This window comes from Microcebus murinus, chromosome 8 (genome assembly GCF_040939455.1).
Source record: "Microcebus murinus isolate Inina chromosome 8, M.murinus_Inina_mat1.0, whole genome shotgun sequence".
Classification (NCBI taxonomy): Eukaryota; Metazoa; Chordata; class Mammalia; order Primates; family Cheirogaleidae; genus Microcebus; species Microcebus murinus.
In genome coordinates this window covers 65,041,804-65,065,190 of record NC_134111.1, presented here as the reverse complement: position 1 = coordinate 65,065,190, position 23,387 = coordinate 65,041,804, and the positions used below count along the sequence as shown (strand labels likewise).

Sequence of the window (23,387 nt, the reverse complement as noted above, 5' to 3'; positions counted from 1 at the left end):
ATGAGTCCTTTCTTTCATAGCTTAGATATTGTAGCTCAATAACTTTTGAATTGGCTATTAATAATAACTAGGAAGTAGACTAAGCTTTGAAAGGAAGGGCTCTCTTAACTAAGTATAACATAAAATTTCAAGTCACTAATTGTTCTATTTTTCTTTATTATTATTAAAAGTTAAGGTAGAAAAAAATGACATTACATGGTGGCTTCTACAAGGAAAAACTGTTTCATGGTAATATTTAGGCTTTCTGCTGTTACCAGTACCTCAAACAGTGATCCTGAATGAAGTACTACCTATCAATCTAAATGGGCATCATAATCACAAGGAAACCAAATCTAATGTTTATTGTTTTTTTCCTAACCACAAAATTAGGTACTTAAACATACCATGTAACGAAATGGCTTTTAGTAATGTTTTTTACTTTTATTTTTAAAAACCGACTTCAGGAGAAACACTATTGTGGCACAATGGTGATTTTAAAAGTGAATTGAGTCAAATGTTACACCTATTATATCAGATTGTCTTTGTTGCTTTGGAATAGAACTATTGAGGCAAAGGCAATCTTAAATATTTAAAAACCGTTTTCCCTAATAGATTTTATTTATTTGATTATTTTGTTACCAGTTTATGTGTCTTTATCATTTTATAAGTATTATCAGATTTACTAATGACACTCTAGAGAAAAATTTCCTACACACTGGGGAGAAAGGTAGTCCTTTTCCCTAATGGGAAAGGTATTAGAAAATCTAAATGCAATGATGTGAAGTTACCCTGATGATACTGTTTGTTTATTTTCAGTTTAATGAAAAGAGATGAAAACAGGTTACTTGTGGTTGACCTTTTACTGATTTTCACCAAATATTTATATGCCCCAAAAAGCTTTATTTTGTCATAAAAAACTGACTACAGCCTTTCACTGTTATGTGAAAGCTTAAAACTTGAGCTGTTAAATCATACACTCTGTCACAAACAGCCTGCAACTACCTTAATGCTTAATGACAAAGACTAATTTTGTATTTGATATTGATTATATACCCCCTTGCTTGTTTTCCAGGGCATGTATGTATTTTTGCATGCAGTGAAAGGAACACCTTTTGAAACTCCAGACCAGGGTAAAGCAAGGCTCCTAACCCACTGGGAACAACTGGATTATGGAGTACAGTTTACATCTTCACGGAAGTTTTTCACAATTTCTCCAATAATTCTGTAAGTGGTAGAAATTCTTAGGTATGAAGAGGATTGGGTAAAAAGAAGATGTCCTTTTATCAGATTGAATTGGAATTAGAAATAATATTTTGTTGAAAACTTTTATCAATAAATAGCTACCTCAGGTAAAGTACAGGTACTTAGATAACAAACCAATTTTCACTTCAGTCACTGTATAAGGCGATGACATTTCATGCTCATCAGTGTGCCCAGACATTCTAGGATGTACAGGTCAGATATATTCCAGCTCCTGTCCTTAAGTTTCTTATAAGAAAACTAAACATAATCATATGCTGTATTGCACTATCAGATTAATCTCCCTAAATAATAGTTTAGATGATCAGAAGAATTTCATTGGCTAGCCAATCCTATTCAGATGTTCAGCTCCTTGAGAGGAAGAGTATGCTTTTGAAAAAGAGAGGTCAGGCTTTCATTATAGAACAGACCTGAGTTGAGTCTTGTATATATTATTCAGCCAGCTTGGTTTGCTTATATATAAAATTCTAGCTAATGATACCTATTTCAGTCCTGGTACTATAAAAAAATAAAGGAGATAATATCTATCTGTACAGCATCTAACCTTGTAACTGGTGTCTGATTTCCTCCTATTACTTGATATTCAGGATCCTCCAGAAAATGGTTCCTACCTCATTTTCCCTTTACATGAATATTTTATCCCCATCTAACTCCTACCAGATCAAGCTCTTCTAAGCAGCATTTCTTGAATGTTTCATTTGTAGTCCCACTTGTATGCCTTTGTTCAAATCATAGCTCCTACCTGAAATGCCTCTGCCTTTATTTTTTCCAGCTTTACTGAGGTATAATTGACAAATAAAAATTGTATATATACTTTGTTTTATTTCTCCAAAGAATTTATAAGTATATAGATTGTTTTGAATCCCACATGCAGTGCAGTGGCCTGCACATAGTAGATGTATTTCACATATATGTTAACATTCTGTACCACATAGCTCATACGTAATTTTTTTGTCCATGATAGAATCAGTACAGCCTTTATTAGCAGAGAAGAGTTCTTGGAGGTGTTGGAAATCCTTAAGCTAGAACTTAAGGGACAGTAGGTTTTGGATAGATATTTAAGTAAAGGAAGGTATTTTCAAGTGAAAGGAATAAACTAATGATAAAGTAATGGGCTTCTTTTTCCTTGTATTTATAGCACTTTGAAGAAATTTTGAATTGAGTTAGTCCCATATAAAATTAACCTCAAAGAAAATGTCTGTAGTCTAACAAAAATAAATGTGATAACAAAAAATATTGGCTATTCAGATGGCCCTAAGTTTAGTTTTTGGTTTAACTACTTTTAAGTTCTGTGAGTTTTGGCCATTTCTTAAAAGCCTCAGTTTTCTCATCTATAAAATGTTGATGATTGCATTATAATACATGAAAAGGCCTGACATTCTGAATTTTCAGTAAGCCATCAAAAAAGGTCAACTAAGATGTATGTGTATAAGGTCCATATTTCTCCAAATGTATTTTTGACCAACAGGTGTGATTTCAAATATTTTGATTAGATTCCCTATGTAATTGAAGAAACAGCTTTAAAGCCATCTATATAGCATTGATATGTTTCAAAGTACTTTCAGATTTTCTTATTTAATCATCATTTGTCAGGTTGAGACATGGAAAGTTATCCCAGATTTTTAGATAAAGAAACAGACTCATATACATTGTTTTGCTCAAGATCTTGCAGATAGCTGGAGTCAAGAGCCAAGATTAAACCCTAAGCTTTTATCTTCTAATACAGGTCTCTTCCCAATATATCCATTGGCAAATAAATGTATAAATGTTATCACTCTGATTCCCACTTGGGTTTTGCATACCATTGGAGGGTTGTCTAAGTTTTTGAAAGAGTCAAGTGATTTTCATATAATCTACACACACAATTTGTTTTTATTAAAAGACAAAATGGACATACAATATAGTAAGAACTCATTCTAAAATTTATTTCCAATTTATCAGTTTATATTTTAAACCTGTAATGGTGATGGGAAATCAAATGAGCTTATTACTAAGTGCAAGTAATATCCTATTTGTTCAGTAAAGGAAGTATGAAAACAGTCTTCAAGTATATGAAAGCAGGAAGAAGTTAAAGATTAAAGAATATGGTTTACTCAAGAAAGAATTTTCTGATCATAGTTTTGTGAAATAGGTGGAAGATTATAGAATTTCTTAATCTAGATTGTTATGAAAATGATACATACGGTTCTCTATGATGTTTTCAGTCATACTTTGAAAGTAGCTATTCTTTTATAACCATATTACACGAGATATTTATTTCCTTATGAGAAACTAATGACAGTAGTTAGAAGAAAGACTATAAGAATACTTTTCTTGTGTACTATGAAAGTTACTAAACACCCATATGGAAACTAATTTTAGTTATGACCAAGTAAGATATGTTTTCTTCTTTACATCCTATCTATATTAGGATATTCTTTGAGTAACCAGATAATATGTCTGCACTTTGATATACCCTTGGGTAAAACTGGGCATTCTGGACTTGGTGATTTATGGTTTTAAAGGTGGTTTAGGCTTGTTAAATTCTCAGATGCTGGATGTCTGAATACATACACGTACTTAGTAATAGCAAAACAGCTGGACTTTTACAACAGTCTCTTTCAAGTTACCAGTGAAACTGGTTTTAGACATGCTCAGCTACAGTATGAAAATGTGAACATTAAAAGGGCAACCAAGTATTTGTTTCTTTCAAAGATATGAACTGTACTTATACATTAAAAGTCCATTTTTCAAAGCTTTACAGTAGTAGTTCTTGTGAGTTACAAAACCCTTTGAGAATAAGATGGATGGATGCTTTGGATCCAGATCTTCTCTTCAGAAACATGCACAGAAATGCAAAACTACACCTGAAATTTCAGAGGGCATATGAACCCTAGTTTGAATGCCTTTTACTTTAAAAGATGCTAGGTAGCTAATGCTTTCTATTAAATGTATTTATATAATTACAGAAATGCTAAATGCATATCTCCATTAAACAGATTTTTAAATCCCAAATCAAGCTTGAGGCCAAACTGTTTCTTTTACTTTAATGCTCAAAAATGGTTTTACTTTTAGGTATTTAAGTTTCAGTGGCCTTTTTTTCTACCTTTAAAAATTTTTTAATTCTAAGTAATTTTATTTTTGGATGTTTTATGTATTTTTAACTTTTATCTCTGCAGATATTTTCTCGCAAGTTTCTATACGAAGTATGATACAACTCACTTCATCCTAAACACAGCTTCTCTCCTGAGTGTGCTAATTCCCAAAATGCCACAACTACATGGTGTTCGGATCTTTGGAATTAATAAGTATTGAAATGTTTTGAAACTGGACACAATTTTCTTATAGCTACTGAGTTTCCTATAAGGAAGGAATAGTTAGTAAACTGCACTGTTTCTGTGATAATGTGAAATGAGAGGTATTTACATTGGAGGGCCTGTTGGGTTCTTCATATGCTGTTTTGAGGTGCAGATTTCTATTAAAAGATGCCTCTGTTTAATGTATCTGGTATATTTCTGAAGAGAGGCTTTATAAGCAGGCTGGGCAGGCCCAGCTTATAAGTAAATGGCAACACAGTGAGGGTGTAGTAGATGAATTCAAGGAAATAAGAGATTTGTAAGAAACCAGGACCAGCTTAACTTATAATAAATGGCCATTATGTTAGGAAAAGAAAATTTCCAATCATTCAGTCACAGTCAGTTTAAGCAAACTTACATGTAAATCAGAATCATCTCTTTATAAGCTTATTAAAGATTGTTTTTATTACCATATGTACTCCTCTTGTTTTGCATAAGAGAAGATACACCCTTGTTTTATGCAAGCTAGTTCCTACTTATGAGTGGTACTTTTTGGTTTTGCTGGCTCAATATTGTGTGTTGATAGGTAAAGTCATTTTTATATTTATTACGTTATGGAGTTCATGAAGGTCCACCTTTGTGACTGATTGGTGATAGAAGATAGCCAGGTATCTCACAGGCAGCCTCTGAGTCAGCATTCTAATTTTGAGACAAAGTGGGTTTTACTGCTTTTCTAGACACAAGGCTGCTAGACCAATTAAGAAAATAATTCATTTCAAGCAGTTAAAGTATATGGTAATTTAAAGTGTCTGCTTATTTGGTTGAGCAATTTAATTGGTAAAGTCTGTCATTTTTTTAGAAAAGGAAATATAAAACGGACAACTGTATAGCCAGCCTGTGGTCTGGCAGAAGCTGTTTCTCTAGCAATAGTACCAAACTAAGTAATGGAGTCTTTTTTAGCAGGACTGTAGTAAAAGATAACATTCTCTTTTCTTAGTCTGCCTGCTCTCAACCCCCATATTTTGCCCTTAATATTTTGCTTTTAAATACATGAGTCTTAGTGTAGATAACCCAAAATGATAACTATTTCCAGAGCACCAACCATACTGAATTCTTGTGACTTAGGAAAGCTTCCTATCGTTGCTAACATTAATTGTAAGAAATAACTATATGCTACTTTGAGAAGTAAACATGTCAAAAAAACAAAGTTCTGATATGGAATGAAATTGAAATTGAATAATTCAGTAACATAAAATTGAGTGAAAAGAGTTATAGACCAACTTAAAAATCAGTTTGTGTCAATAAACTGACTTTTGGGGGTAATGATCATTGTTTTGTATTTCAAAAGTATTGAGTTTAGAAATCAGTTGTATGACACAGCCTTTGTATGTTTGTCTTTTCTCATGTATTTTTAAATAACCAGTAATCTATACTTTAATAAAATTTTTCCTTTGTGTAAGATTATTTCGAAAGTTCTCCAAATTCAGTCATTAAAATTACATTGACATTTTTCAAGTTTATTCTTAAGCAACTGAATTTGGTAACAAAATTAAGGTAACAAAAAATATTCCTTTGTTTTTCTTCATTTTAAAGTTTAATTATCTCAAAAGGCTTACATTCATTTTACATACCTCAGGATAGAAGTCTTCCTCTGTTACAGGCTTTCTTCCTCATTTTCCCTTCTTTCTCCTTTCAATGTTTTAAAAATATTACTCAATAGATATTTGAGAGCCAGCGCTGTTGTGGGTATTATTTTTGGTATATCCAAACAAGACAAACCAACTCCCTCCCCTTAGGTGCTTCCATTCTAGTTGGAGGACAAATAATAAATGAATAAACAAATACTTTTTATGTAGTGATAAATGCAATGGAAAAAAATTAAGCAGGGAAGTGAGCAGGGGAGCCTGCCTCAGACAGGTCTTCCTGAAGATCCTATCTGAGGTGACATTTAAACACAGACCTTGCTGATGTGAATGAGCAAGCAGCGCAAAGATCTTGGGAAAGAGCATTTCCAGTAGAGGTAATGACATATTAAGGCTCTTGGGCAGGAATGAGGCATGTTTGAGGAAGAAAAACACAGCTACTCAGGCTGGAAAGGAGTAAGCAAGGAGGAAGAGTATGGTAGCAAATGAGGTCCGAGAAGTAGATAGAGACCAGATCATAAAAGAGATTTATAGATCAAGGTAGCAAGCAGATTTTTTTCTAAGTGTGACAAATCCATTGGAGAGTTTTATGCAGGAGATTGATTAAAGGAACCTTACTTTTTTTTAAAGGTCACTGACTAATGTTGAGAATAAACTGTAAAGGAATAAAAAGCAGGAAGAAAATTGGGAAGCTACTGTAGGCAAGAAGCAAAACTAGGGAAGTTGCAAATAAAGTGGTGAGGAGTGGTCTGATTTGGGGTGTACTTTGCAAACAACTCCTATTTTTTGGCCGTACCACCTAGGTGAATGGTTGTGCTAAATGTAGAAACTGTAGTCATTTTCACAGGTTTGTACAGTTTTAAAAAAATGCTGTGGGGTTTTTTAAAAAACAAAATCTGACTATTATTTAGAACAAAATCAATTGTCATGCCATGATAGTTGCTGACTTCAAATCAAGAGACATACTTACAATTTTTAAGTAGTCATGAGCTCAAAAATGCCACTAATTTTAGCATTCTTTAGTGGATCTTTCCTGCAGCAATTAGTACTTTGTAGTTCTAATGATGATTTCCTTCATTCTTCTACATTTATTTATTGGAATCTTTTGTAAGGAAGATTTGTCCTTTTCCTCCTATTTATTTATTTATTCAATCACTTATATTATGGACTCATGGATATTTTATTCTTTCGGTTATCCTTTATCGTCATTTGTTGCTCAAATTGCCTTTCAGCTTTGACCATCAAGAGCTCTTTCAAGTTAGCTCCTGTGTCCTTTTGATGTGCCTCATCCTTTTTTTTTTTAAAAATTTTTATGGTATTATTAAACCATAAAGGTTCTAAGGGACTAACAGCCTTTCCTTAAATATCCGTGTGAATTATAGCTTTGTAAAGCTATATGATGCTAAGAATTAAAAAAGCCCTTGGGGACCATGTAAATTCAACTCCCAACCAGAGCTTGAATCTTTATATTAACCACCACCCTTCCATTCAATTCTGTTTTAATAATAATAGAGGAGGACTTATAATTTATAAAACACCATATTCCATTTTTGTAATGGAATTTATAATTTATATGAGTCAAAATGTAATCCTTATTCTATGTATCTCTGAACTATTTAAAGATATCAACAGCACTGAATAAACATTACTAGAGCCTTCACCTTTCCATATGACATGGTCTCAAATTTCTCCCACTATCCTGGTAATTCTCTAAATTTCAGTTTATTATTTATTATATAGCACTAGAGCCAAATATAAGAGGTAATAAGATATGCTGTGACTAGAACAGTACCATTTCCCCTTTTTTGAGATTGTTTTTGTTTTTTTTAATGTAGCCTAATATCACTTTAGCTATTTTGACAGCCATGTATCACTGATTGACTTTATGGTCACTAAAACCTCAAGTCTTCAACATATAGTACCATTAAATGATGACTTCCCCTTCATATATTAAGTTTTTGTTTGTTTGTTTGTTTCTTATTTTGAGAAGTAGGGTCTTGCACTGTTACCCAGGCTGGAGTGCAGTGGCTGGATCATAACTCACTGCAGCCTTGAACTCCTGACCTCAAGCAATCCTCCCACTTCAGCCTCCCAAGTAGCTAGGACTATAGGTGTATGCCATGACCAGCTCATACTTATTAAATGGATTTATTAAACCAAAGTCTGAGACTTCTTATTCTTCCTTTAGAACTCCTTCTTAGTTAGATTTGAGCCTATTGATTCATCTTGCTAAAGTTGAATCCTGATTGTCATGCAATGTTTCTCTTAAATTGTGTCTCCTATATTAATATATGTTGCCAGTAAGTGTGACCCCAAAATACCCTCATGCTGGTCATGAAGAAGACAAATGTAGCAACCTAGTATAGACCAGTGCAGTTCAATAGTCTAACAGCATAGATAGAAAAGAGTAATTCCCAAGATAATAACATGGATAGTATGTTGATGTGGGAAATGTGAATAGGTTCAGTACTGGGAAGACAGGTGTAGGCAAAACACCCTCAATGGAAGTTTGGAACAGTGTTGGGCAAGGAAAGAGAAGATGAGTAGGAGAATGGCAGAGAGAAACTCTCCTTCATTTTGTCTGGTGTCAAAAAGAAAAAAATGAGATGTTTCATTTTTATTTTACTCCCTAATTTCAGTTCCAGTTAAAAATAATTCAGCAGTTTGTTATATGTGGCTTAAAATTTTTCATTAGCTACAAATAGAGAAGAATTATTAAATTTAGAACACTGCATATCTTAAGAATACAGGACACAAGGAGCTTCAGCTGTATTGGGTGATGTTTTTGCTCTTAAGTCAGATGCTGGGCTCACAGAAGTTTATATTCTTGATACTTTTAAATCTGAAATATTTCATAATTAGAGAAATAGTAAAAATATATTTGGATTTTATGTTTGGCATAGTAGTGTAATTTATTTCATTCAAATTCCTGATAAAAAATGGTTATGGAAGTGACTTTCCTATATCTCTAAAGTTCTATATTATTTCCAGTTTAGCAGATAAGCCAAGCTTATCACTGTGGCTCTTCAGTCTAATTATATATGTTGATAAAAATAAATTCAAAGACGAGGGTTATAGTAAAGAAGTAAACCACATCAACACTGTAGAATGAACTCTTCAAAATACAAAATCTGAAAGGAATTTTGTATACAGATTTTTACTGATTTTCCAGTTATGCAGTTATAAATTCACAATCCTATCTTGAAAAACTTCCAGATTTTTCACATATTCTGTTTTTATGATGACTATATTATTAAAAAGATAAACATATTATTGTCTTCATTTTATAATTTTTAAAATGGGAACAGAGAAGTCAGATGATTTATTTGCTATTACCAGGAAAATATGGTGATCCTTTGAAACATTTGTCCCTCCTATGAATTCTCATCAAACTATATGCTTCTATCATGGCACTTAACAGTCAGTCATAGGGAGTATATGGGAACAACAAAGATTCACCTTCTCCCTTTCCTGCTAAACCCACAGATGTATCCCACATACTTGAAAAATAAGGAAATAAGACCCTGAGTATAGAGATTCCTCAAAAATCAAACTTATATGATCCAACAATTCCACTTCTGGGTATATATCCAAAAGAAGTGAAAGCAGGATCTTGGACAGATACTAATAGTTATACACCCATGTTCACAGCAGTATTATTCACATTAGCTAGAAGATGGAAGCAACCCAAGTATACATTGAAGGATGCATGGATAAACAAAATGTGGTATATACATACAGTGGAATATTATTCAGGTCTCAAAAGGAAGACTATTGAGGTACAGGTTACAACATGGATGAATTTTGAAGACATTATGATATGTGAATTAAGCCAGTCACAAAATGGCAAATACATGATCTCACATGAAGTAACCAGAGTAATTGATTCATAAAGACAAGTGGAATGGTGGTTGCCAGGGGCTGAGGCAGAGGAGGCAAGAGGGTTTATTGTCAGTGGGTACAGAATTTCAGTTTGGGAAGATGAAAACGTTCTGGAACTAGATGATAGTGGTATTTGCACAGCAATGTGAATGTACTTAGTGCTTTTGAACTTTAAAATGGTTAAAATGGCATATTTTGTTATGTGTGTTCTACCACAATAAGAAAACATCATCTAAAAGTTAAACATTCAGCAAACAAAAAGCAAAAACATCTTCCAAAGGTAAGATTTGATTGACAGTATTAACACTAATAAAAGAATGTTCTACACCAAAATACATAGCAAAAAAAATTTAAAATGAGAAAGGAAAAATGACAGTGTATTTAACATGAAAAATGTAAAACAGTGTGTGATTCAAGTGGAAAGGGAAGCATTAGGCTTGAAACATTAGCCATTAAGTAAAAGTACCAAACTCATTTCTATTGCCTCTATTCCATATTTACCAAGCAATCTTCTGATTATAATTTAGATTTGGCCTTCATTGTAATTTGACCAACATGAAGATAATGATCAGCACACTCAACTATCCTAGCCCCCCCCCATTGTTGCATTTCTTGTAAATTATTACATTAGTATTGATTATTACCATGAATATGCATCATTTACATCACGTGTAAATGATTTACACATCACTTTAGCAATTTGTGGTGTGTGACTCAGTACCCCAGAAATCAAGTCACTTTTAGACCTGATAAACAAATTTCAAGCCTATAAAAGAATCATATGTTGAAACAAATAATCACACCATGGGCCTGCCAGATTATAGATACATCTGCGACAAGTCAGGCAGCCTTCCCCAAGCAGCTCCCTCTCTTCAGTGCACACTTTCCATTCATATTTCCATAATTCTGTACTGCCTATTGTCTTCTGCCACTAGACTCTAAGATCCTTGAGGACAGAGAATGGATCTTAATCTCTTAATCCACAACAATCAAGTTCTTAGCACAATCGAAAGAACCCAATAAATTGTGATAAACGAAAATGAAATCTAATAGGACATAGTTAGGAAATAAATATTGAAAATAAGATTCTTGAACATTTTTTCTGAAGGTTACAAATGGAAATTAAAATTATTGTTACACATAAATGCAGTTTTTGAAAAACATTAAGTTCCAACTAAAAAAATTCAACATTCTGGTAATTATGAATTTATCTGTATATATCCTTAGACTTACTTCCCAACATGTGATTTACTCATCTTTTATACCCAGAGCTTCACACCATGCAAAGCACAGCTATATATCCCAGTCCTGTCCAAACTTGGTTACTAAAACCTGAAAGTCTAGCAGGGGAGAATAAAGATTCTTAGATGAATCTATTCAAACAATGATGGTTAACCAATAAAAGAAAAAAGAAAAAGACTAAAGGAGGGGCAGGAATAAGACTACATACTATGCTGAAGGTTGCGTGCAGATAGGATTTTTTTAAGGTAAGTGAATATTTACCACGGCTTCCTTTTTTTTTGTATTACAAAAATACAAAAATAAGGTAGCCCCAGTTTACGCTTCGTGAAGCGGAAGTAACTGTTTAGACTGTCCGACAGGAAGCACTTCCATTCTCTGGTACAGACTGTTAGGGGCGTTGCTTGTTTCCACCGTATTTGATGAAAGTAATGGGTATCGCAGCCTACACCTTTAGATTTGATGATAGTTCATAGTTCCCACAAAATGGAATGACGAACAGTCTACTCCATCCTTTTCTCACAGTGGCAACCAAATTCTAGCCAAAGGCAAAAAAACCTTTTTTTTTTTAATGTAGCGTAGTGTTTGTAACGATCTGTGTAGTCAGACAAACCTGCATTTGGACTCCGCTGGATCAGTCACTAGCTGCGTGACCTTGTAGAAGTCTTTTTACCTACAAAGCTGGGAGAAATGGATGGGCGCACACTGCGTCTGGATCAAAGACACCTTTAAGCTTTTGTTTACTAAAAATGCCGCCCTCTGGGAATAGCAGCCGATCCCGCAGTAGGGGCACTGACAGTGTTGATGACATCACTTCCGGGGCGCCAGGTTCGGGCTTTCCAGTGCTGGAGGAAGGGCAGTCGCCTGTCCTAGGTAGGGTACGCAGGCGAGTACTAGTTACGTGCTGTTCGCGAGGAAGGTGGGTGAAATTGCTCACCTCTTTCCCCTTCTTGGACCGAAAGGGACTTGCTTAGCACAGTCTGCCTTACTCGGTTTTAGTTAATGCAAATCTATTTTCTCTCGGCTGCGTGTTCCTGGTGCCCCGCAGCTGCCCTCTGTGAATAGGTCGCTCATCTCTACCCTGGCTTCCCTGTGTCCCAGTTCCAGTATTATTTGCTCTTGTTTTGAACTCCCGATGTCCATTCGTGTGGTAGGGAAAGGACCTACATTAACATCCAGGAAATTTTAGGACGGACAGATTTGAGCAGCGGTTCCCAACCTTTTGACACCAGGGACTGGTTTCTTGGTGGACAGTTTTCCACGGAGGAGGGGGTGGTGGGTGCGGGGAGGCGGAACTCGGCAGTGATGCGCGGGGTGGGGAGCGGCTCTGAATACAGGTGAAACTTCGCTGGTCCGTCCGTTTCATGGAAGACTATTTTTCCATAGAGGGAGGAGGCGGCAGAACTCCGCGGCCGAGTCCCTAAAAGGGTGCAGACCAGTACCAGTCCTTGGTCCTGGGGTTGGGGACCACAGGGTTTGAGGGCATGAAATTAGGTACTTAAGTGTGAAAATACTAGGATGCCTTAGTAATGGACTGCCATTATTTTGGAGAAAAAAGGATTTGGGAAGAACTTTGTTATAAAATCTGCGGCAAAAAGTGGGGATTGTAATTAAGGATAATGTAGGTGTTAGGTTGCTGTTGTTTTCGTTGAAATAAGTTTCTTTTAAAATGAGCTTTATGAGAATACTAATGTGTCTGAACCAGAAGACTAAATTTGGTGTGTGTGTATGTGTCTATGAGAACTCTTGGTTTTGAACCAAATGATTACATTTTATATTGAAAGATGTTTTTAGGAAATAGAATGCATTAACTGTGTTTTTATCTGTTCCATTTGCCTTTGTTTTTCTAAAAAACATTTTGTCTTAATTTTAGCTATCAAAAAATAAATAGCACTTCTCAGAGAACTGTCCATGCAATTATCGTACTGTAATATTAGCTGTTTTATAAATAATAATAATAAGTTTGGTAAGAATGGCATGAAAGTAATAATACTAAAAATTGTATGTCTGATGCCTCTTTTCCCCCTTGCAGAGCATTATATTCATTTATACTATTATTTATAGTCCCATGTTGCTACAGCCTTTACAAAATTTTGGTAACTTTTACAAACTTTCCTATGATTCTATAAAACTGTTTATTGAAGTATAAACCAGACTTTCAGAATTTTGATCAATTGAATGGGTTAGTGGCTGATGTCAGTTCCAAATAATATGTTTGTTTCTGTAATTCTTTTCCAGAAATTACCTATAGAGTAAGTATGCTAATATTGAATAAGACAGCAGGAGTTTTTTCTAAACCATCAAAAAGGAAAGTTTATGAATTTTTAAGAAGTTTTAATATTTATCCTGGAACACTATTTCTTCATAAACTAGTATTGGGAATTGAAACCAGTTGTGATGATACAGCAGCTGCTGTGGTGGATGAAACTGGAAATGTATTGGGAGAAGCAATGCATTCCCAAACTGAAGTTCATTTAAAGTAAGTAGACATTATCTTATTTGTTTTTGCTTTTTTTTGGAAAAAGTAAAATGAAATAATTCTTCTGTAGTTAGCTTATATAAAAGTTAATTTTTAGAAGCTAATTTCTTATTCCTTTGTGCAAAAGCTTCTAATAATTGCTATAGAAAATCTCAAACACTTCATCCTGGCTTTTAAGGCTCTTCACAATAACGTCCCAACCTTAGCTAATCCTGTTGCCAAAAAGAAACTAAGCTTATTCCCAGTTTCAGTATTTCTTGATGATTTTCCTTCAGTAATGCTTTTTCTTCTTTTCTCCACTTGTATGTTTATTTATTTATTTATTTTTATTTTACTGGGGAGTTGTCTGGGCCTTACAATCCACTTGTATGTTTAATGGTCTCAACTGAAGCCCTAGGAAAACTGTGTTAATCGCTGAGAAAAAATCCTACCCACATTTATACATATAACTTGTGTTGATACTTAAAGAATAATACACTGTTGTATTAAGGCATAGACTGGTCTAACGATTATAAACTCAGATGTTTGCAGAGGACCACCAGGCAGGTTATATAAATAAATGGATAAGATACAAATTTAATTTAATTAAAGCCTGCTAACAGATGTAGCTTTACAATGAAGATGCTCACTTGCCACTTTAAAGCCTGCCACCTGTTGTGGCTTATCACTTGCCACGCCACTCATTGATAGGATTTTGATATGAGTCTGCAAGCAATTGATTTATTGTGGTCTCTGTGCAGTCAAACCTCTCTGCTACTGGTAATCTACATTTGCAGCCACTCCCCAGAGCTAGCATCACCGTCTCAGCTCCACCTCAGATCATCAGGCATCACATTCTCATAAGGAGCACACAACCTAGATCCCTTGGATACACAATTTACACCAGGGTTCATGCACCTATGAGAATCTAATGCTTCCACTGATCTTACAGGAAGCAGAGTTTATGCGGTTATGTGAGCAATTGGGGTTGGTGATAAAGACAGATGAAGCTTCACTGGCCTGTCCGCCACTGACCTCTTTCTGTGCTGCCCATTTCCTAACAGGCCACGGACCAGTACTGGTCCACAGTCCAGGGGTTGGGGACCAAAGCTTTTGTGTACTCTCTGGCAACACAACATAGGATGGACTCCAAGGATCAAAGGATGTAGCTAGGGAAGTACAATTAGAAAATTGTTGAATAGACTGAGATAATGAGGACTTTTTAAACTTGACAGTGGCAATGGGAGTGGTGATAAATGTAGAGAGTGAGAAAAAGAAAAGATGTAGAGGTGAACTTTGAAACCCAAGTGATGGCCAAGCGCAGTGGCTCATGCCTGTAATCTTAGCACTCTGGGAAGTGCAGGTGGGTGGATCGCTCAAGGGCAGGAGTTCAAAACCAGCCTGAGTAACAGTGAGACCCCTCTCTACTAAAAATAGAAAGAAATTAATTGGCCAACTAAAAATATATAGAAAACATTAGCTGGGCATGGTGGCACATGCCTGTAGTCCCAGCTACTTGAGAGGCTGAGGCAGAAGAATTGCTTGAGCCCAGGAGTTTGAGATTGCTGTGAACTAGACCAGTGCCATGACACTGTAGCCCAGGCAGCAGAGTGAGACTCTATCTCAAAAAGAAAGAAAGAAAGAAAGAAAGAAAGAAGGAAGGAAAGGAAAGGAAAGGAAAGGAAAGGAAAGGGAAAGGGAAAGGGAAAGGGAAAGGGAAAGGGAAAGGGAAAGGGAAAGGGAAAGGGAAAGGGAAAGGGAAAGGGAAAGGGAAAGGGAAAGGGAAAGGGAAAGGGAAAGGGAAAGGGAAAGGGAAAGGGAAAGGGAAAGGGAAAGGGAAAGGGAAAGGGAAAGGGAAAGGGAAAGGGAAAGGGAAAGGGAAAGGGAAAGGAACCCAAGTAATTATGAGGTTATTTGATGCCACTAACAGAGATGAAGAATAAGAGAAAAAGTAGCTTTGAAGAATTAAGGAAAATTGTATAACATGGATGTGTTGAAATAAGATAATTTCTTTTATAACTCCCTCATTGCCTGAAACAAAATGTATTTTAACTATTAAGCAAATATTCATCAAATGCACCTACTGAGGATTTTTATTTCTATGTGTAGCATTAGCAGGTCTTACAGCATCAAATATTTGAAGATGACTAGCATTGTCTTTTGCAGACCCTATTTTATTGCTCTGCTTTTCAGATCGTGTATTAGTTACATGCTAGCAAATTTGTTGCTAGCAAATTTGCCTCCTAATTCTTTACTCTTTACATTTAGAGTGTCTATCTACTACTATCCTACATAGACCAAAAATCGAAATTATTAACTCTGAACACCAGATTCCCAAACTTTATTTCAGGATTGCAAGCTATGTACTGTCCTGCTGTGACCTTAAGTGCAGTGTTTAAAAATAAACTCTTCTTTATAAAACTGTCTTCATGTTTCTCTCTGTTAGTATTTTCTTTTCTCCCAGTTATTCCAACTGAATATCTGGATCATCTTTGATGTTTTAGTTCCCCTGTCCTCTTATATCCAGTTAATTAGTTACTACAGTTTTCAAGGCTCCTCTGTCCTTTGTTTCCATTCCCACAATCACTGAAAGCTATAATCACTTTAAACAAATACCTTTGCAATAATCTCTTTAAAAATCTCCCTGTTTGCAGGGAGATTAATTTTCCTAAAATACAATTTTATGCTGTTCTTCTCTTCTTCAAGACTTCTTTAAAGTACTTTGTAAGACTATTTTGGTGATTTCATTCATCAACAAATAAATCCATGGGAGTTTGTTGTGCATGAATTTGAAAAGTCAGAAGCATTATTCCCTTAATCACTGCATATTGAGTTATAGTGTGCTACATTATAAGGCACACAATTTTGAAGCACACAAAATTTGAAAATGCTTGACTTGATATTTTTAGGTATATAATGATTAATTTGAAAACATGTCTTCAGCTATAACATATGTTATTTTTCTTCCTTTGTTTTGACAATCATAAAATTATAAAAAGATGTCTTTTTATTTCTTTCAGAACAGGTGGGATTATTCCTCCAGTTGCTCAACAGCTTCACAGAGAAAATATTCAACGAATAGTGCAAGAAGCTCTATCTGTCAGTAGAATCTCTCCAAGTGAACTCTCAGCAATTGCAACTACCATAAAACCAGGACTTGCTTTAAGCCTGGGAGTAGGCTTATCATTTAGCTTACAGCTGGTAGACCAGTTAAAAAAGCCATTCATACCCATTCATCATATGGAGGCTCATGCACTTACTATTAGGTTGACCAATAAAGTAGAATTTCCTTTTTTAGTTCTTTTGATTTCTGGAGGTCACTGTCTATTGGCATTAGTTCGAGGAGTTTCAGATTTTCTGCTTCTTGGAAAATCTTTGGACATAGCACCAGGTGACATGCTTGACAAGGTAATTAAGAATTAATTTCTCCATTATTTTTTTATTATGGTTTCTGTTTCAGTTAAATAGCAATAGATGTGCTACTACCATTCATCTTAATATTTCTGAATGTTATCTTATTAGACTGAACAAATTTATGGTTAGAGAAAATGAAAATAGTATACCATTTTATAATTCTTTCTTACCCTTTCATGATAACTGGTAAGAGGTTTACATTAATATATAAAGGGTCAAATAGTTGGCAGATGCAGTTATGTATTTAGTCAAATAATATATGTGAAAGAAAATGTTTTGTAAACTATAATGTACTACAAAAATATAAATTAAGAGGATATATAAAGATTAATATAAGGACATTAAAGATGCACAAGGCTCTATGATTAAGTCACACAATTGCTGACACCACAAACAAGTAGATTCCTTTCTGAATACAATGGAGCCTACTGCCATATACCAAAAAAATACAGGCCGGGCATGGTGGCTCATGCCTGTAACCCTAACACTCTGGGAGGCCCAGGCAGGTGGATCGTTCAAGGTTAGGAGTTTGAAACCAGCCTGACCAACAGTGAGACTCCTTCTCTACTAAAAATAGAAAGAAATTAATTGGCCAACTAAAAATATGTAGAAAAAATTGACCAGGCATGATAGCACATGCCTGTAGTCCTAGCTACTCGGGAGGCTGAGACAGAAGGATTGCTTGAGCCCAGGAGTTTGAGGTTGCTGTGAGCTAGGCTGACCTGACAACCACAGCACTCTAGCCTAGGAAAGAGTGTGAGACTCTGTCTCAAAAAATAAATAAATAAATAAATACAGCTTCCAATTAATGAAATGATAGGAAGAAAGAATGGAGCAGATTCTTATTTTTGAAGTTTATCATTAGGCAGTCATCATCAATTTCAAACCTATTTTCTAATCCCAATAGAAGAGCAAAAGTAGACATGGGGGCAGCAATTGGCCACTATTGATTAGGTCACCATAAGGAGCAGGATTGTCTGGTTAAGTGATATTGGCTATAGTCGATATTTGTCAAAGTATAGCATGTTTTATTCATTCAGGGCGGTTTTTTTTAGTAATAATTTATTTCCTTTGTATCTTTTGGTTTCAAAGTGCATAATTTTATAACTTGTTTTAAAACATATTTTTGTTTTTGATAGGTAGCAAGAAGACTTTCTTTAATAAGACATCCAGAGTGCTCTACCATGAGTGGTGGGAAAGCTATAGAACATTTGGCCAAGCAAGGAAATAGATTTCATTTTGATATCAAACCTCCCATGCAACGTGCTAAAAATTGTGATTTTTCTTTTTCTGGACTTCAACATGTTATTGATAAAACAATAATGCAAAAGGAAAAAGAGGAAGGTATATTTCTAATAAGTAAAGTTGGGCAGATAAATATTCCTGGATTGTGCCTAAAAGTGCCTGCTCATTTCTGCAGGTATTGAGAAAGGGCAGATCTTGTCTTCAGCTGCAGACATTGCAGCTGCAGTACAGCACACAACAGCATGCCACCTTGCAAAAAGAACACATCGAGCTATTCTGTTTTGCAAGCAGAGAAACTTGTTATCTCAAAGTAATGCAGTACTGGTAAGTTTTATCATCTCATTTGATAGTAATAGTAACACTTTGTAGTATGTTACTTTTTCCCCAAAACATTATCTGACCTTGTGTTTAGGATGAACAGGTCTTTAGACAATATGAAATCATGCAGAATAGAAAAGACTAACAGCCATTTCTTGTACAGGTGTGGCAGCTTTATAGGACATCTGTATAGCTTGTGTGGCAAAAAAGTCCAAGACCACATCCTCTGGTTGAATTTAATAGAGAGTTTATAAAAAAGAAACTAAATGTAATAACTATCACTATTTTTAGAAAATTAGGTGGATTTCCTTCATCCTTTGATGAAATCCTTTTAATTGTGCTTAAAAGCCTTGATAAACTTCCTGTGTAACTGTATCTTAAGTTTTATTTTTTTGAAAATTTTAAGTGGGAAAATGTTTAAATGATGACACAATTCACAAAATAGAATTTTACATGAATATTAAAGACAACAGTTTTTTAAGAGTTATATAGTAAAATGAACAAATACTTGTAAGTAAAAACTGCAGGTTCTAGGCCAAGTGTGGTATCTCACTCCTGTAATCCTAGCACTTTGGGAGACTGAGGTGGGAGGATCACTTGAGGCCAGGAGTTCAAGACTATCCTGGGCAACATAGCAAGACCTCATCTCTATAAAAAAATAAGTTTCTAAAATACTGGTATACTATGATTTTAATTATATTAAATATTCAGAAAAAAGGTTGGAAGAAAATATACAAAAATGCTAGTAGTAATTGTATGTTGATATTAAAATTGTTGGTGATTTTTTCTTCTCTAAATTTTTATTAGATATATCACTTGCCTATTACCGACCTCAAAATGTGATAGTTTATTATTGTATAATGCTGATGTTTTCCCCCAGATTTAGTGAATAACTTGGTTAATATCCACATGCTATGGTTGTTGATTTTGATCTTATCAATTCCTTCAGGTCGTATCTGGAGGTGTTGCAAGTAACTTATATATCCGCAAAGCTCTGGAAATTGTAACAAATGCGACACAATGCACTTTGTTGTGTCCTCCTCCCAGACTGTGCACTGATAATGGCATTATGATTGCATGGTAAGCCACAGGATTTATGTGTTTCACTCATAATTATGTAAATATTAATTGCCATTTCATCATACTAAATCTGCCTTTAAATCTTGAAGCTATTGATTTTATTTTAATTATTCTTATTTAGGAACGGTATTGAAAGATTACGAGCTGGCTTGGGCATTTTACACAACATAGAAGGTGTCCGCTATGAACCAAAGTATGTGGTACCCTTCATTATCTTTATGCAAGTTACATTATAAAAGTCAAAACCTGGATTTTGCTTTTATATATGAGGTTTTCATTGACATTGTGGTGATACTTGAAGGAAAGTTACATTGATTTCTTTCATGAACCTAGTTGAAGTTGATACCTTGTAAGAAATATTTTTGCTACAGTATCAAATTAATTTTGACAAATCATAAGTGAGTTAGAAAGAGGCCACGGGTAGAAGGTGATGAATTCCATCCTCTGGGACCAGAATAGAAACCATGTCCATACCCTGGACTTTTGGAATGTCAAGGAGATACCAGGACCAGCTGATATGCTGGGAAATTTAAGGAAAACATGAAGAAAGCATTTTAGTGTGATAGTAGGTTGTGATTATGCTCCTACATGAGCAGCTAAGAATTGGCCAAAAGATAGCTGTTTCCTGTAAGCCTTATTTCCTCTCCCAAATCAAAGTTTCAAGGAATAGCACAGTTTTCCAATTTATTATTAAGTTCTGGTCTAAATTAATTCTGGACTACTAAAGGACAATTGTGTTTCATAGTCTAACATAACTCTATTTTGAACATTGTTTCATTTGATGTTTTAAAACTTGTCAGCATTATAGTCCATAACTATACACTTTGCCACATGAACCACAGACTATTAATGCTGATCATGAACAAACAGAGTTGAGTCAGTAATGTCAGAAGAAATTCCTTTGATAGCCTAGCTTCAAATAAGAGTATATATCATCTAATCCAGTTGTGCCCACTTGTGGCAGTGTTAAGGCTGAATAATAGCTTTTCCCAGGTTGGAGTGCAGTCAAAGCTTTATCTTGGGGAATAAGGTAGAAAAGCAGAAATCTAAAGCAAAAATTATTTACTGAAGAGGAACAGAAAAAGAATGTAGGAGCTATAACCTATCTGGCCAGTACTGGTGAAGGAAAGTAGGAAAGGGGCAAGCTAGCTTTTGAAACCTCAAGAAGACCTATAGAAGCCTGGGTAATTTCTAAAATGTGAATGGACACAGGTTTGATTTTAGCTGTGTGGTAAGAGTGTTTTTACCTTTTTAAGCTTATTAGAAAATTATAAGATATTTTTTGTTATTTTTTATTTCATTTTAAGTTTTTAACTTATAGTATATGAGAGCAGTAGAACTATTTCTTTCAAAAACATCTCAAAATTTAGATTTCTTATAAAACTAGCTTTCATTATCCTGGCCTGAGGTCCCACTATATTTGTATATATTTAAGAATTGTCACTATATATGATAAATTATAGATTAGATACTTACACCATTTGTCAGAATTCTAAGCAAATAGTCTGTAGAACTAGTGATGGATAATGAAGCAAATATTTGAAATAATATGATTTGTCTAATTGTGATGCAGATGTCCTCTTGGAGTAGATATATCAAAAGAAGTTGGAGAAGCTGCCATAAAAGTTCCACGATTAAAAATGAAGATATGATTTTTGCTTTTCATAAAATCCCTAAAGGTAGTATTAATGTTAAAATTAAGTTTTGATTTTTTTTGTGTATCAAATTGTGGAAGATATATAGTATTAATTATTCATCAAGACTGTCTTTTGTTATTTCTCTGCTTATGTTTGATGTTTAACCTACCACCTGCATTCTGAGATGCTATAATACGTTATAGTCTTACAAGGGAGCATAGTTTTTGTACTATCAAAAACCAAAGTAAAACATTTTGTGGTGAAAGGATGGACTGATGCTGGTGGCTAGAAAGAAAAACCTTGGAAGAAGTACAGTGATTCTGCTGAATACTGGCCCCATATCTTATAGGCCTAGATCTTTCTCCTCTTTCTCAAATCAGGATAGGAGAAGCTATTTTTTGACTCCTAGTGAAACAAGAGCATGACTTCTGTAATGATAGAGCAATTTTAGAAAGGTAGCCAAATCAGTGTTGTATCAAACCAGAGAATTCCAAACTAAAACAAAAGCTAACTTTCTATAACAAAATATATGTTATTAATTTTCAAATTTGTGTTATTAGGTATCCTCTCTGGAATAAATGGGATGTCTAGATATTTTTTAAGATCCATCTAATTTGAGATTTAAAAAATTTGACGTGAATAGTCCCTCAAGTATATATTGTACTCTTTAGTTTACCACATACATTCACATACATTACTTTATGAGTTGTATTTAATCAGATGAACATAAATGAAATGAAAAAGTAGGGAGCTTTTTGAATAATTTTTTTTAATCTGAAAGTTTTTACTGCAGATATCATAAATTTATCACTTTATTTCTGCCTAGATTAAAATAACTGAATGTACTGTCCTTTGAATATAAGGACGATGCTACTGATTGTTTAATGTCCTTTGAGAGATTTTACCAGCAAAGGTTTATATTACATCATCTACTGGACCAGGGTGTTAACTTTCTAATCAGTGACTTACATTATTGAGAAACTTGGGGTTAAGGATAAAAATATAGAATGGGAAACACTTCTTATTTTAATTCTACCTTAAGGTGATTTCCCTTTTGGGACGTTTCATTGGTAATTCTTTTTTAGGATTGTGGTCATAGAGTATTACTTTATGATCAGCCATTTTATCCTAGAAATAGAAATTGTATATGAGGGATCATATGGAAATAGTCAATATTTGTTAAGCTTTGCCTTTTTTTTTTTTTTTTTGAGACAGAGTCTTGCTCTATTACCGTGGGTAGAGTGTACTAGCATCATCATAGCTCACTTCAACTTCCAACTCCAGGGCTCAAGCGATCGTATTGTCTCAGCCTCCTGAGTAGCTGGGACTACAGGTGTGCACCATGAAGCCCAGCTAATTTTTCTAATTTTAGTAGAGACAGTGTCTCGCTCTTGCTCAGGCTGGTCTCAAACTTCTGAGCTCAAGTGATCCTCTTACCTTGGCCTCGCAGAATGCTAGGGTTACAGGCGTGAGCCTCCATACCTGGCCAGCTTTGCATTTTTAATGTTAAATTGCTATATAGGTTTGATAGAATTGGTTAGTACATATCATTTAAAAGAAACTATTAATATTAGATTGTGAATTCACATTTTACATTTGGATTTTCATTCTGTATCTGTGAATCTGAATTCACAGAGAAGTGGTGTAATTATTTCCTGTGGCTTTTATAATCAGTGTACATATAAACTATGGAAGAAAATTTATCAAAATTTTTCCCATTGTCACAAATATTATAAAATAGGGAGAGCTATGATCTAAGTTTTTAAAATTTCAAAGTGTAAAAATTGTTCCAGGTTTTATAATCACACATGTCAAAATTGAGTTGATGATATAAATAAGGGAACCTACAGATAAAGAAAATCAGCAAGTTCTAGAACCTTCCATACCTAGGCCTTTCAGTATTTAACCATAAGGTAGGTAAAAGGAAAGAAGGAAGGGAAGGGGGGGGAGAGAGAGA

The 23,387-nt window shown here is 34.6% G+C and overlaps 2 protein-coding genes across 3 annotated transcripts in view; both read left to right on the top strand.

Annotated features, from left to right (window-relative positions):
* The window catches only part of ORMDL1 (ORMDL sphingolipid biosynthesis regulator 1), a 20,710-nt gene extending 7,106 nt beyond the window's left edge, over positions 1–13,604 (top strand). The window contains exons 3-4 of one of the 2 annotated variants that reach the window (XM_076005752.1): positions 1,052–1,203; positions 13,517–13,604. In XM_076005752.1, coding sequence (XP_075861867.1) covers positions 1,052–1,203; positions 13,517–13,529 — 165 coding nt within the window. In that variant the 3' untranslated portion in view covers positions 13,530–13,604. Of the gene's footprint in view, positions 1–1,051; positions 1,204–4,397; positions 5,979–13,516 lie in introns of those variants that run through there. The other variant, XM_012776875.2, reaches the window with a different exon arrangement.
* On the top strand, positions 6,090–23,387 carry OSGEPL1 (O-sialoglycoprotein endopeptidase like 1). The gene is made up of 8 exons (XM_012776869.3): positions 6,090–12,151; positions 13,517–13,757; positions 16,757–17,144; positions 18,290–18,494; positions 18,571–18,719; positions 19,663–19,793; positions 19,915–19,986; positions 21,367–23,387. Exons 1-8 carry the CDS (start codon positions 12,028–12,030, stop codon positions 21,443–21,445), a joined length of 1,389 nt encoding a protein of 462 aa, XP_012632323.1. The 5' UTR covers positions 6,090–12,027; the 3' UTR covers positions 21,446–23,387.

Coding starts and splice junctions, on each gene's coding strand:
- OSGEPL1 (XM_012776869.3), top strand. CDS start 12,028: ATGCCGCCCTCTGGGAATAGCAGCCGATCCCGCAGTAGGGGCACTGAC. Junction 17,145..18,289: donor CAGGTGACATGCTTGACAAG/GTAATTAAGAAT, acceptor TGTTTTTGATAG/GTAGCAAGAAGACTTTCTTT. Junction 19,987..21,366: donor GGTGTCCGCTATGAACCAAA/GTATGTGGTACC, acceptor ATTGTGATGCAG/ATGTCCTCTTGGAGTAGATA.